Source organism: Cottoperca gobio, chromosome 10 (genome assembly GCF_900634415.1).
Source record: "Cottoperca gobio chromosome 10, fCotGob3.1, whole genome shotgun sequence".
NCBI classification, from domain to species: Eukaryota; Metazoa; Chordata; class Actinopteri; order Perciformes; family Bovichtidae; genus Cottoperca; species Cottoperca gobio.
In genome coordinates, this window is record NC_041364.1 from 24957371 (window position 1) to 24973610 (window position 16240).

General features: G+C 40.9%; 1 protein-coding gene across 1 annotated transcript in view; it reads left to right on the forward strand.

Moving 5' to 3' along the window:
* LOC115014440 (storkhead-box protein 2-like) overlaps positions 1–16240 on the forward strand; it is a 73859-nt gene that overhangs the window by 37665 nt on the left and 19954 nt on the right. Inside the window, 1 exon segment of the mRNA XM_029441277.1 lies at positions 6687–6839. Within this exon segment, the coding sequence (XP_029297137.1) occupies positions 6687–6839 (153 nt within the window).

The following is a 16240-nucleotide window of genomic DNA, read 5'->3' on the forward strand; positions in this document are numbered from 1 at the left end:
AAAAGGAGGGGGTGTGGTTTAGTGCTTTGGACAAAGGAGGCTGGCTGATTGTTTACTACCACTGCAGTGAGAGACATGGACATCAATGTTCCATCATTATTTCTCTCGCTCTCTCTCTCCCATTTTATTCTCTCACTACTCTGCTTCACACAGCTGCTCCTCTCTTTCATCCCTTCCTCTGCATCACAGTTTTTCTCTCGTAATCTCTCTCCCCCTACATATCATTTTCTCTTCCTCCTCTCCTGACTAGCTCCCTCTCTCTGTCTACAGTGTAGTAGTAATGGAGTGAGCAGAGCTTTAAGCTAACGACTGCTGCTCCAAAATGGCTCTTCTTTACCTCCAACTCAGTGATTTCATTGTCATGACTGGATCAGAAATACTAATGCTGATGCAGATTCTGAAAACCAACTCCACTGATGACATGTGTTTGTAATGACGTACTGTGTTCGGTCTCTAGGTCTGTGTGCTAGATGCAGGCTATGTCACTGGTCTCTCTGTGCATTCTTCACCAGCAGTAAGGGAAGGAAGTTATAGTAGTCATGGTAAAAAGCAGTGGTAGTAATAGAATTTCTTAAACCACAAGTACAGCTAGCAAAGATGGCAGTACTAGTAACAACAGTGATAGTGGTGGTTGTTCATTAAGGTTTAGGGTATTTTTCTTGTTTTTGTCTTATTCCGTTAAGTTAAAGTGACACTCAACAGATTTTACACTACAAGATCAATTCAGTGGTCTTGGTTTAGTACTAGTCAGTCAGTAAAAATGTAATATAATGTCATGGGGCCTTGTTATAGAAAAAAATCTTAACTACTTGTCTTATCTTAACTTAAGTTTCAAAGATATGGAAAAATCGGCTGTGTCCTATCCCATCTCCGACCTCCTATGTTATCTTGACTTCAGAAATCCTAACTATAACCGTAATTTCTTTGATTTGAAAGTACTGGTAGGCCACTGGAAGCGAACAAGCCATAATATCAAAAGAAGGGCCTTATATTTGAGTCACAAGGAGTCGGAGGCACTAGTCGTATGGTGCCTTGTATCACACGATTTGAGTAACTTTTCAATTGTTATATTCTATTTTTTATGTTGTTCCCAGATTTTCATTGTCAATGTCAACGGCCTAACAACAGTGTTGCCGCCATCTTTGATAGTTATTTTGGATATCTAACTTGGGAAATCCCTAAGTTAGGATGCTTCTGTGTATAGCTAAATTCCTATCCTAAGATAGGGTTACTTTTTCTGTAATACCAAAAATCCTAAATGTCATCCTGATTTCACTTTCTGTATTTTCTGTAATAAGGCCCTTGATTCCTCCCTAGATCGGAAAGGGGAACACCACCTATATTAAGAATTCCAATATGTTATTTCTATGGCTTAGGAAAGTAGAATGAATATTTTTGAACATGAGCTACTTTCTTTAAAGCCAGAAACCAGAGAAGTAAGTTTCAAACTTGTGATGTCATCAGGTATAAAGTCTGGAGCTGCTCCAAAGACAATGAATGGGAGACGGATTTTGTTGAACCACAGAATGTTTGTTTTCTTTTTTTATAGCAAAATAGCTTTATGTAAGGGATAATGTGCAGCGAGCCAGTCATTATTGCAAAAGAAACCCCGAGTGCCATAGCCTATACTGTGTTCCCTTCAGTATTTGTTTGATGTCGATTTCTCTGTCGTCCAGCTCTTTGATTGGACGTGGTCCTCCAGACTCTATGATCAGAGCATCCTTAGCAACAGTCTGTTATACATAGCAGCGGCCTGCTATACAGAAATAACAGGCTATAGAATGTCAAAATTGACCAATCAGAATCAAGTATTCAACAAGCTGTGTAATAATATATTGTCGTGTTCTCAGTTGTGAAACAGAAACAGTACCCATATACTCCGAACATTCCCCTGGATGCTCCCAGTGTCATCTGTCACAACCTTTCCAATTCATTGTCTATACAGCAGTTCCACACTTTATCCCTGATGACATCACACATTTGAGTTTTAGCACTCTAGGTTTTTTGATTTGGGAGGGAGTTGTCCATGTTTACTAATAGTTATGGACTGCCTTAGGCCATAGGAACATGTATGAATTAAAAAAATATGTGTAATTCCCCTCTCACAAAACATTCTAAATAAAGTATTGCTAAAAAAGAATGTTATTACTAAGATAATAGAAATGTGTTTATTACCCTAACAATAATCTAATAAAAAAACTACTTTTTTGCTTACTGTTAGAAATCCAAAACATACTTAAAATGAAGCAGTTTTGAGGCCTTGGCGGGATGGGAACCCATCCATGTGCAAATAAATTAGCAGTCTGCTTCACTGGCACTCATTTTTTACATAGCTTGCAGATAGGCTGTGTAATATCCTGAGGTTGCAGCCACACTAATATGTTACGAAAGTGACCGCCCTCCACACGAGCGATTCAGTGGAGTTTCAGAGATGATCTCCATCCATACTAACATCAGCAGCTGTTTGATTAGTTACAGAAAATACAGCGATATTGTACTTGCTATAATAAAAGTTCTTGTTTGATACTTAAGATCTACTTCGTTCCTCCCATACACACATTCTCACACAAACAGAGGCACATTTACTATTACTAGGTCGTCCTCAGACGGGCCTTCCATCGGTGCTTCGAGTCATCCCGATCCTCCATGCATCTGGCTAGCTCGCCAGTATTTTCTGCTCCCGCATCTTTCCTGAGTACATCCACGTATGTTATTGCGGGACGCCCTCGTGATCGGTGCCCGTGTGTTGGCTCCCACAGCACAAGTTTGCTGGCTGGCAGCTCTTGGTGTCTCTGGCAGTGACCTGCCAGCCTCATTCTCCTCACTGCTGTTTTCTCACCCACCCTTAGCGCCCCCCCATACAAGTGCGTGTTGGTGACATGCTCATCCTTGTTGATGCCAAGTACCACACGCAACATTTAGTGAAGAAAAACAACGCAGTTCCAAGGCTACCACAAGGTTACCGTAGCCGAGGTCTTGCTCTATCTCTGTCACACATTCTGGCTTTGCCCCGTTTTTGCTCGTCCAGACTAAACCGAAACCCCTTTGTGTTTTCAAACTAAGATGATTTCTGCAGCGTATAGTCCGCAGTGGTGTGGACACGAGACATGAACGTAGCAGTTATGCCTTTTTGAGTGTGGATGTAGGATTTGGGCTCACCGTTGGCATCTGGGACATTTATAGTGTTAATTTCGGACCGTTGGTTGTGGAAAGTTAGAAATGGTCGGACACAGCCTCCCAATCCGATGTTAGAAAGGTGTTGGGGGGGGGGAGTTGTTAGGGGGGGACCCTCTGTTGTGCAGTTCTGATGGAGCATACTATACTATGCCATACTATGACAAAGGCAAACCGCAGTAACTTCACATATGGTCAAAATAAAGTTAAGAGTGGAATTGGACTTTGTGACATCTGTTTTATCTTGTGACAAAGTGTCCTGATTCAGTTATGGAAAATAACCGGTCAAAAAACCCAGGCAGACGCAGTAAGTGTAATATGCCGCTATAGGAATACAGCCTACCGAAAATGAGAAGCTATGGTGTTGCCATTTTGGCAGGGTTACCCACACTATAATAATAATTATTATTATTATTTAAACAGGGACATGTTTAGCTTACCGCTCCTTTGAGGCTTCACTGTGCCTTATCCAGATAACATCAGGATAATCCAAAGAAGAGACCATTAAAAATCATTTAAGAAGCTAGTTCTAGGTTGCGAGACAGGACTAGTCGGCACAGCAGTTCTTTAATTAGCGGCGGACATAGTGCTCATTCATTCATTGTGTAGAAGGGTGAACGTGACAACATGAAATAATTGATAACGTGATGATGATGTCAAGTAATCTAGATTTAGGTCAAACCTGATGAAGTTGACATTAAAATAATACTTGAGGGTTGCTTAACTTTTTTTTTCTGTTACTACTTTTAAAACAGACCTATAAATAAAATAAATACAAATTGACTGAATAAGAAATTAAACGGTTTTCCTCAAAATTGTTGTTTCTGTACTTTGGCTTTGCATTACTTATATAGCTGTTAAAGCTAAAACAAGGCAGAGTGCAGTAACTACAATTGAATTGCATTCTGGGGGTCGTAGGTCAAATCATTGATCATGGTTTATAATAAGTTTATTACCACATTTCTACCTTTAACACATTTGGCCGGACAGTCAAAAACGTTGAAACCATTTTTCTCAGGTTCAGTGTGAGCATCATTGCTATGGTTTGCCTTTGTAGAGCAGTATCCCCCTATAGTTTAGAAACACCACGTGAAGCAACAGAAATGTGGCCACTCACTCAGCTGTTCTTTAGAACACACATGCTTTTCAACCTCACCCCCCTCACTGTGTGTGTGTTGTCCTCAGATCACTTTCCATGTTGAGGCCTGCAGCTGTGTGCAGTTAGTGTATGGAGGTGGCAGGTTGGTAATCAATGTTCCTACTAGAGCCTCTTCTGCAGCTGGACTCTGTCCTCTTCTGACTGAGTCTGGTCGACTCTTATAGATCTCTCTGTGTATTCATTATTTCTTCTACTAAATCTTTCGGTATATTAGAAGCTATTTGCAAGTAAACCAAAAACTCATATCAAGTAGGCTACTGTGTACAGAACTGTAGTAGTCAGCATGGTATGTACACAACCAATCAGGGTCTTTGGGATGTACCCAGTTTTAATCTTTGGTGTGTTTAGGGATCAGGCTTACATTTCTGGTGATTTCTCGTTGCCTTTTAAATAAATTACTATAAAAGAACATTTGGTTTATATTTGAGTGTGGACGTTTATTCTTGACCTTAAAAACATTGTGTTACCAAATAATCCCAACTCAAAGATGTGCTTGCTATCTTTATCAGAGTTTTTAGGGTTACACTCCCCGTCACGTATACAACCACCTGTTCTCACTTGGCTAATATTTCACACTTAGGTCACATGATGACACAAGAGCCAGTTCCATTCACTGATGAAGACCATGAGATGTGGGTTAAAGGTCCTTAAAGCTACAAATGTCATTTATTCTTTCAATGGTAGTGTGTCATAATTAAGATAATAAGTGATGGTTCAAAGAGGTAGTGTGTATTCTGTTTTAGTATGAATGAATATTGTGTCCTCGGTAGATGATATTGACATTACAATATCACAGATTCTAAAGTTCCCCTCACTCACCTCCAGCTCTATCTACAGAAATATAGTGTTTGTTCCTTCATGTCTACATCTTCCATTTCACCCAAACTTGTTTCTATACTTTGCGTGCAATTTGACTGTTTTTGGTGTTTGTCATCTCCGTTGGTGTTTTGGTTCAGTCAAACTCCACAATGTGTCTTTTCCCGAAACTGTAATAATGTGTTCCAGTATGTTGTCTTCTTTCTTTACCTATATGACTGCAGGACTAAAAATAGAAATCTGTTTATGTGTGTGGGCCTTTTATTCTTCACATGTCCTCCCAGCTTGAAAAAAACGGTGGTTTCCTTCTTTCCCCCTGGGTTTAAGTTCAGAAGTTGTGGCGTCGGATGAGTCTGTGGTGGTAGTTTAGTTTATAGAGGATATTGTCAGAATCAGCACAATAATCTTACTTTCCACTCACGTTTACATTGCATTATAGAAGTGGTTCTTCCTGGTGTCGTTTCATTTAGCTTGGCATCATGCTGGCGTTAACCAGCTTCTCGCCACAGATGACATTCTGGCTGAGACCTGTCCTGTCCTTCAATAAAACAAATGTTAGGGTAACTCCCTTAAATATAATAGTGATGCTCTGACTGTAGGAAAAGTGAAAATGAGCTGCTAACTAGCTGACCTGAAAAAGTGTTTGAGAACGCTGGTCACAGAGGTTGAGAGGTCACAGAGATGTGGCCTACTAAGTAGCCGACTATTTTTGAGTGAGGACAAAGGGCTGCTCGGCAGTGACCAGGAGGTGAACTGTTTCGAGGTGGTCTGAGTCACATTGTGATCTCAGTAAGGTGTAACTGCAGTTTGGGCGCATTCTTAAAAAATCCACCCCACAACTGGAGAAGTCCCGTAACTCCGCCTCTTCCTGCTGTCTTCAGCTGATGGTTACAAACTATTAAAAACACAGTGAGCCACTCTGTTGCAATCGGTGACATGTCCCTTCATTACCATGAACACACGACCAGCTGTGACCAGCTGTTTTAGGAAATTACCAAATATGAAAATAATATATTTGTGACCTGTTTTGAAAGATGTACGTCTTCAGTTGGAACCAATGGGCTTTAAGCTGAGTGCCACAGACAGGGTAGGGAAGTCCGACCGCATGAGAGACGGACTAACACTTTATAGTTAAATATTATTTTGTTTAATCAAACTGAATAACTCACTTTTTGTTGTAGGTTTGTTTTTGGTGCTTTTGAGGGTCTTTCTCTTATTACATATTACTTACATTACTTTTCTAAGAGGCAGGGTTTGAAATGTTAATATTTATGTTCAAATGAAGTTTGTTGTTGTGGCCATTTAATGCATTTATTGGATAGCCACAGGAAATGAGAAAAGAGAAGGATGGTGAATGAAATGCAATAAAGGTCCCCAGCCAGACACCCAGGACAGCCAGGGATTTTATTTTTCCAATGTTTCTGTGAATATATAGATATGAGACATTAGACTACATGTTCATATGTGCTACAGGTGCTGGTTATAGCAGATTTGTATCCAGTATTACTCAAAGTGACTGATTTCTTTCTTTTCACAGGTGATGTGTCACCCATCAGTATGTCCCCCATCAGCCAATCGCAATTCATCCCTCTGGGAGAGGTATTGCTATTGGCTATCTCGGCTATGAACTCCGCCCACAAGCCTGTCACTCAGGAGGCCCTAACTGAACACCTGCAGACATGTTTTCCAGGTAACACCAGCACACACACACACCAACATCTGTCAATAGCTAACACCATCCATCAGCCTGTTTACTGCTGCTCACTGATTTCCAACACTGATAGGTTCAAATCAAAACAAATATTATAAATATTGTAATCAAGTTAAATATATATATTTATTATGCCTATTCATATTTAAATACATACAAGGGCTAACCGTATAGACGTGCTGTCTAATCTTCTTACTTACTGTATCTTTTCTGTTGGATTGTATTTTTTATTTTGTGAGTACTTGACCACATTTCAGACAGAAATATTACACCTTATTCTTCAATGCATTCAAATCAAATTTATTTATATAACCCATTATCACAAATGACACATTTGTCTCAGTGGGCTTTACAGACTGTACAGCATACGACACCCTCTGTCCTTAGACCCTCACACTTTACAAGGAACAACTCACTAAAAGAAACCTCAGGGAGAGACTGAGGAGGGATCCCTCTCCCAGGACGGACAGACTGTAATAGATGTCGTGTGTACAGGATAAACAACATAGTAAAAATACAACATCCATGTGACAGAAATGATGGTGTGGTCAAATGTTTAAAAAAAAAGGGTGAATCCAGGATGATGTAATAAAAAAGGCTTCCCGGTGTCTCCAAAAAATATATTACGGTGGGCGTCAGGGCAGCAGGCACGGCCAGGATTCATGATCCAGACGTACATTTTAACAGTGGTAACCTGCCACCTGAGAAACACAGAAGCTCCGGGGATGATGCCCTAAATCAGGGGTGTCCAAACTGCGGCACGCAGGCCATTTTTAATTGGCCCGCAGCAAATTCCAAAAGTATAATGGAATATGGCCCAGATAGAAACTTGTGCTTGAATGTTTTGTACATCTTAGTTCTAACACAGAAACACAGTTTTGACTTGTCAGCTAACTTAAAACATCAAGTGTCAGATAAAGCTTGTGCTTTAGATTTTTACTGATTGCATGTGATGAGAGCACAGATGTGACAGACACCAGCTGTTCATTGTTTTTGAGAGGAGTTGAAGATAACTTTTGCGTTACGGAAGAGCTGCTTGGTCTTACGAGTCTAAAGGGAACAACATAATTCGAGCACAAAGACTTTACCACAGAGAATTTCAAGCTTTCCTGTCTGATGTCGATGCTGAATACGGGGACGCACTCCACCGTTCTGATGTGCGCTGGCTGAGTCGCGGCTCCGTGCTGCAGCGGTTTCATTCCCTGAGATCAGAAACCGACCTGTTTTTGAAAGAGAAGAACCGACCTCTTCATGAGCTGAGAGACCCTCCATGTTGGGCGGACCTGTTTAGTTGATCTTACTGGTCATCTCAACACTGAACAAGAGCCTACTGCGCACATGAAAGCATTCTGTGTGAAGCTCCGTCTCTTTGAGACACAACTAGCAACTTCAATGTTGCGCACTTTTCCACGCTGTCCGAAATCAAATGTACTTTTCCAAAGGCCAACCTTTCTGATAACAAGGGGAAATATGTGATCACGTCTCTCATCACAGAATTCAGTCAGCACTTCCAAGAGTTTTCTATCGTTGAGAAAGAAATCGAGCTGATTAATGCAGAAGAAGTTTAAGAGAGTCTGCAACTATATAAACTTATATAATAATAATAATTATATACGATAATTCCCTGAAGAATCAACATCAGCTTCTCTCCCTCCCCGAGTTCTACCGGAGCTTGGAAAAGTTTCCTCTGATGAGATGTCACGCACAAATAATGATGAGTCTGTTCGGCTCAACATACATATGTGAGCAAACATTTTCTGTTAACTCTGAACAAAAGCAGATTGAGAACCAAAATGAGCGACAGCATCTCTGTGATGTCCTTCGTATCTCAAACACCAAACTTACTCCTGACCTGCAGCATCCTTCAGTCCAAAGCGCAGCATCACTGCTCCTGAGTGCAACGCTGTTCCCATTATAGGAGAGTTAAAACATATATTACAAAGTATTCATGTTAATAAGATACATTTTTCAATAAATTCAGTCAATTAAAGTTGATAACATTTTCTAACTAATGTTAGTTGATGTGTTAACAAGCCCAATAACGTATTTGTTTAACAAGCTTAAACCCCCCCTTTAAGCATATTCAATTATCAAGCATAATTTACCTACATTTGATTGTTTTGTTTTTTAGGGAATATACCTCAAAATTATGAGTGGCCCAGCCCTTCGTATATCTTTCTGTATGTGGCCCTCAGTGAAAAAAGTTTGGACACCCCTGCCTAAATGCTGAGTTAGTAACATACATTTACTTAAATGTATACAGATAGAGAGGGGGAGGAGGGGAGGAGAGAGGAAGAGAAGGAGGAGGAGAGAGGTGTAATTCCCCCCACAGTTTAAGCCTATAGCAGCATAACTAGGGGCTGGTCCAAGGCAATCCTGAGCCAGCCCTAACTATAAGCTTTATCAAAAAGGAAAGTCTTTAGCCTACTCTTAAATGTGGAGAGGGTGTCTGCCTCCCGAACACAAACTGGAAGCTGGTTCCACTGGAGAGGAGCTTGATAGCTGAAGGCTCTGGCTCCCATTGTGCTCTTAGCAACTATAGGAACCACAAGTAACCCTGCAGTCTGGTACGATGAGATCTTTAAGATAAACTGGAGTCTGACCATTAATTGCTTTGTAGGTCAGGAGAAGGATTTTTAATTATATTCTGTATTGTACCGGAAGCCAGTGCAGAGCAGCTAATACAGGAGTAATATGATCCCGTTTCCTAGTTCTTGTCAATATGTGATTTATAGTTACTAGTTACATTGTAAATGAAGTGTTTGGTGTTGGACTTCATGGTTTCTGCCAGTTTATTGCATTTTTAAGATGTTTTTGAAACTAAAATATGTTATACAAGTAGCGGAAGTCTTTAAGCTTGAGTCGTTGTTGTTGTTGCTGCCAGCTAACCAGAGCCCCTTCTACAAGCAGGGAGTCTTGAGGAGTTTTCACCGACAAATAAACTGCGCACACACAGCACGGCTACGCTACTGCTGACTTCATGTCGTGATCGCTCAGTACCGTTGGCTGAACGGAGATGATTTGCGGGTGGTGGTATATTGGCAGTTTAATAAAATGATGATTACTGACTCGTCGTCACACACACACACACTCGCTCTCTTTTCTCTCTCTCTTGTTCGCGCTCTCTCTCTCTCTGACTCTCTGTCTCTCTCTGACTTTCTCTCACTCACTGTCTGACTCTCTGTCTCTCTGACTCTCTGTCTCTCTGACTCTCTGACTCTCTCTCTGTCTCTCTGACTCTCTCTCTGTCTCTCTGACTCTCTGTCTCTCTGACTCTCTGACTCTCTCTCTCTCTGACTCTGTCTCTCTTGACTCTGTCTCTCTGACTCTCTGTCTCTCTGACTCTCTGTCTCTCTGACTCTCTCTCTCTCTGACTCTGTCTCTCTTGACTCTCTCTCTCTGTCTCTCTGACTCTCTGTCTCTCTGACTCTCTCTCTCTATCTCTCTGTCTCTCTTGACTCTCTCTCTCTGTCTCACTCTTGCTGACTCTCTGTCTCTCTGACTTTCTCTCTCTCACACTCTCTCTGACTCTCTGACTCTCTCTCTGACTCTCTCTCTCTCTGACTCTCTCTCTCTGTCTCTCTGACTCTCTCTCTCTCACTCTCTGTCTCTGTCTCTCTGACTCTCTCTCTGTCTCTCTCTGATTCTCTCTCTCTCTGTCTCACTCTTGCTGACTCTCTCTGACTTTCTCTCTCTCACTCTCTGTCTCTGTCTCTCTTGACTCTCTCTGTCTCTGTCTCTCTGACTCTCTGTCTCTCTTGACACTCTCTCTCTCTCTGACTCTCTCTCTGTCTCACTCTTGCTGATTCTCTGTCTCTCTGACTTTCTCTCTCTGACTCTCTGTCTCTGTCTCTCTTGACTCTCTGACTCTCTGTCTCTCTTGACTCTCTGACTCTCTGTCTCTCTTGACTCTCTCTCTGACTCTCTGTCTCTGTCTCTCTTGACTCTCTGACTCTCTGTCTCTCTTGACTCTCTCTCTCTCTGACTCTCTGACTCTCTCTCTGGCTCTCTCTGTCTCACTCTTGCTGACTCTCTGTCTGTCTCTCCTAAATTCCCCCGGGATCAATAAAGTATCTCTCTCTCTCTCTCTCTCTCTCTCTCTCTCTCTCTCTCTCTCTCTCTCTCTCTCTCTCTCTCTCTCTCTCTCTCTCTCTCACTGTGTGTGTGTGTGTCTCGCACTATATTTAAAAAAGATGCTTAGGCCCGGCGTTGGGTCAACTTAGGCCCTGCAGGCCTAGAGGCTTGCAGAACACTCGTAACATTGCATGGACAAGCACTTAAAAACGTATGTCCATCTGAGAAAAGACGCTTTCACATGGAGTGAGCGAACCAATCTCAAGACTCTGCTGATGATGTATTTGCATTTATTCCTATATAATGTATTGAATGCGTGTTTCTGATTCAAGTAGATAACGAAAAACCTTACTTGTCGTCTTGCAAACTTTTTCAATATTAAATACATTACAAGAACATTGGCATTGTTCAAAAACAGCTCCTTGCCGGTCATGTTCCTGAAAATAATAAAGAATAATGAAGAAAAATGTCTTCCACGTACGTACACGTACATTCAGTCTTGCCGAATCTTGTTCTTCTTCTCTTGAGTATAATGACTGTTGGCATCCATAAGTATTGCATTACCGCCATCTGCTGGACTGTCCCTTGGCCCATCTATTTCGGCGTTGCCGTGGCATGTGTGAAAAGGCACAAGACAGAAATGTTTATGACTGTAGTGCATGTGTGAACAGTGAAAATAACATCAGCAGTGCCAAAAGGTTATCCCAGTAATTTACAAGGAACTATGTGTGAAAGAGGTTTTCATACAGAAGAGGCGAGATCTGTGGTGTGTACCAATGGCAACATTTATAAGAAAATCAGTGAATGTGTAGGTTTGAATCTTTGATTATTTGCCCAGATATTGAAGTGGATTGACCCAACTAAAGATGACTCTCAGCCAGGCAACCAGAACAGATGCTGCACAGAAGTACTGGACAGATGAAAATCTGGTGTTTGTTAAAATTGTTCCAGCCGGCTCACTTGTTGCAACCAAGCGTCGACTTCCAGGGCTAAGTAGTGAAACCTATGTGTAAATTCAAAAAACTGCAGTTCATCAAATGGCCACTTGAGGCTCTAAAAGGGAGCAATCTCCATAGACCCCCATGTTAAGATGCCCAACTTTACAGCAGAAATAAACATGTTTCCAGCCTGGTATAAAAACGTTGTTTTGTTTATATAGCTAACTTTCCTTTTCATAGCTGTACGTGGGGGGAATTTTTATACTACTCATCCGTTTTAATGTGCTTTAAGTTACGCATTATTAGGGGAGTGGCGGCTTTGAGTGATAGGTGGAGGCGTCTCAGACCGCTAGCTGTCTGCTCTGCTGTGTGACTCGGGCCAGTCTCAACTCCACAAACGATGCTCACGTTTGGATGAACCAGGAGTTAGACAGTGACGTCACTGCCAAGATGGAGACGGCCGGAGCCGCCCACTTTGAGCTTCACAGCGGCTCTTCAGAAACATACGGGGGATGTCACAGAGACTTGGTTCATATTTTATAGTCGATGTTTGCAACGAGGGCATCCCCCTTTTTAGAAACTACTGGATAAACCAAATGTAATAAATTGTGTTAATTAGTGAGTTTATGTTGCGTTGGTAAGTAATTTTAAATGTAAGTGAGGCTATTCATGTCCTGACTCCAGCTCTGTACTTAAGACACAGCCACGAGTTTGATATCCATCTGACCAGCCTTCACTCTAAGAAAGAAAAATAACGTCCCAAGATATTGTGTCATGTCATGTATTTTCAATGTAATAAAAAAAAGGAAATATTTATATTCAGTTTACAATTATGTGAAACAGAAAAGCAGCAAATCTTCACATTTGTGAAGCTAGAACCTGAGAAGACTAAAAATAAGTTAAACAATAAATCAATATTAATAATTGTTCCTAATTAATTTGTCAACTGATTGATTAATTGAAATTATTATTCCAATTATAGTTTTTCTGCCGTTATTCTTCTCATCTTCTCATTTTTGATCAGGCAGGTAATAGTTTGTCATGTTCCATGGTGGACCTTATCTGTCTTTTTACATTGCATTGGTTTCTCTCTTGCGTCATGTCATCAAAGCAACTATACTTGTATGATGTAATGACAGGAAACAAACACACACACACACACACACACACACACTCACACCTGTCTGCCCAGCTGCTATGCAGTCTAACTATGAGTTTTTAATGTCAATCTGTTGCTCAGTCCTCTTCTCAGACTGATTTTGAAGGATCATTTCACCCATATGGGACAATTTCATCAAAATGATTTGCTCTGATGTGATCATTCTGACATTGAATAAAGCCTAACTGTTCTCCCAAGTTATATTTACTACAAACAGCATTTCTGTAAACCAGTCAGTTTTGCGCTTCAATCCATCATCCTCTACATTATTGTTGACCTATTAGAACCCATTTTAACAAGATTAGATGCTAGCCAAGTCATGTGTGAATGGGAGCAGGGATCAATATTCAGGGAAATCTGTAACTTCAATTTCCCACCTCAAGACATAGTTCAGAGTTTCTCCCAAGAAATTGTCGCATGAAGTTTTGTTGTCCCAGTGAGGTTGCCAGGTTTGTACAGAGACCTTATTTACAAAGGATCTTATCTCACCACTAGGAGTCCTCCTAAATAGCACTTAAAGTTCCAGCTAAGAGTTTCTACTTAAGGGATTGTCACACAGTTGATGAGAGGAGCACACTGATTGATTTGCAGCCTCTAATTGTGCAAACAGACTAACATTACACCAACACCCCTACTGTGTCTTCATCACAGTCACAAAGACAAAAAAAGCAAACACATACCCCATTAACATATTGCTCAATTTAACAGATCTGGTTTCCTCTTTACACAGAACCTTAATGTATGACTTTGTATGACTCATAAAGAAAGACTTTTCAATGTGGCTGATATTTGACTTTAGCAGCTCTGTGAGATGTGTAACCTTACTGTTTGACATCCGGAAACACCACCAGTCACTATGTCCATGCTATTTTTATAACATGATTTCATTAAACCAGAGTTGTGCTCATGACAATTGTCTCTTCGATGAGTTCATTCATTCATTCATTTTAAATGACTGACAAGGCTAATAAAGTCTTGTCATGTACAAGCTTGCTTGCGTTTGGGGCATCAGTGGAAAAGTAACTGCTGTGTTGTTAGATGTGGTATTGATAGTGAGGACCACCGCAGCCTATAAACTGCCCAAAGTGATATTTGCAGAATGTTTGTGTGCAGTTTATTGTGCTGCAGCTGAGCAGCTAATTTGCTATCTAGCTTGCAAACTTCCCCAATGAGTAGTTGTTTGGTGGCTTGTTAAACAAGTTAAGGTGCAGGACAAGATGTGTGTTCATGTTGGTAAATTAGATCAGAAGGAGACTTTAGTAGGAAAGCTAATGTGGTTATTGTTCAAAGGTCTGAGGCTCTTGTGTTGCGTAGCAGGCTGGCTCAGTGTGACCATGTGCCTATCATAGAACACTGATATTACCTTTAGGAAAATATGGTTTGAAATTAGACCATTTTATTTGCTGTATCTAAACCAGTTCTCCACCACGCACACAGATAACTAACAGTTCATGTTGAGGAATTCATACAAAAATGGCTATATTCAAGGATAGTTTGTCATTATGCAACAAAGGGTTGCACAACGAAATGCAGTCGTAGCCCATTTACTGCGCAAGAAAAACATGACATAACAAAACAGTGGTGCATTGCTGTAGTGCATTAGGTTTTCTCGTGATTATGATATCTCAGGAATGCCTGGAGGGAATGTCTTCAAATGTGTCCACTTGGACTTAAGTATGAACTGACTTGATTTTGGTGGTCAAAGGTCACTGTGATATCACAAAACAGGTGTTGGCCGTAACTGAAGAATTCATACGCTAATTATGACAATTTCACACAAATGTCTAATAGGATAAAATGATGAAGCGATTACTTTTTGTACAGAGATGGATGTAAACTGCAACTTGAGTGATTGGCGGAGGCGTACAACTAACGAGTCAGATCAGTCTTAATAGTAATAAATGCACACAGAAGGATTCCCAAATGTATGTTGTGATTTATATATAAATTACTCTCTCTACAAAAATATTTTTCAATGCATGTAGCATTTAAATGTAATGTATACTTGTTTTGGGTGATAAACGTAAATATATTTCTGATATTTTAATACATATTTTAAGTATTTGCAATTTTCATTAAAAACATATTCAGATGTTGTTACATTTAGCCTATATACAAACTGTTGGACCTGCATTTACAAACTGCTTTTCGTGTGTGGGTTTTTTGAGACTCCTGACGTCGCCCGATTCACAAATCTGTATCTGTAACAAATCAGATGTCTCCCTCCTTTACAGCCGATCACATGAGCGGTGTGATTACAATGTCATAAACAGGGAGGGAAACAAGGACATTTTCTTGGCAAGACACGCCCTGCGTAGTATTCAAGTACTAGGATTGACCAGGCGTCCATGCTCGCGTTGATTGACAGCTCATGCTCACACTGGTCAGCCTTCCGCCAGTGCTCTCGCTGCAGGGCAAAGGCAGGGTCTGTCCGCGGTGGGCTGTTAGCTGCCTGAGGCCCCGCTGGAGTTGTTTACTTATGTAGGTCATATAGAGCAGGGGTTCCCAAACTTTCTGTGGCCAAGGCACACCAAAGACCGAGCCAAAATCTCAAGGCACACCTGTATTCATATCCGGGCAAAATCCCCTCTATAACACAGAGTATCACTGTAATCACTCTGTGAACATTTATTTAGTCTAGTCCTTGTAAGAAGCTATTCTCCTTCACACTAGCAGAGAGCCTTTGATGTGTCACACTCTAATATTTCCCACCATGCGCAAATGGCTAAAACGGGTTCGCTTTGACAGATCTCTTTTTTTTTTAATGATTGCAGCATTGAAGCATCTATTTTTTCTATGTTGTTCTAAGTGTGTAGGACAAAGTACCGATAAAGTGCAGTGTTTCCCTGCGCTACGCCCGCCGCCCCCCCTGAAATTCAAGACGTTTTCTTTTTTTTATATATATATTCACAACTCACTTTTCACATTGAACAGGTGCTCTTTTATTAAATAAACTAAAGGCTTATGTCATTTATCTCATTTATGCGCACGTTCCAGTTGCTTTGCGTATTTACATTCTCTGCTCTGCTTCCAAGATGGTAAGGAACCATCACCTTACCGTGGTGGAGAGGTTTGTGTGTCCCTATGAACCTGATAGCTGTATTGTCTGGTAGGGTCTCCCAAGGCAACTTGGTCTCAGGCGAGGGGCCAGGCTAAGAATGGTTCAAAACGACCTCATGAAAAAAAGGGAAAGAGAAGGAGAGACCCTG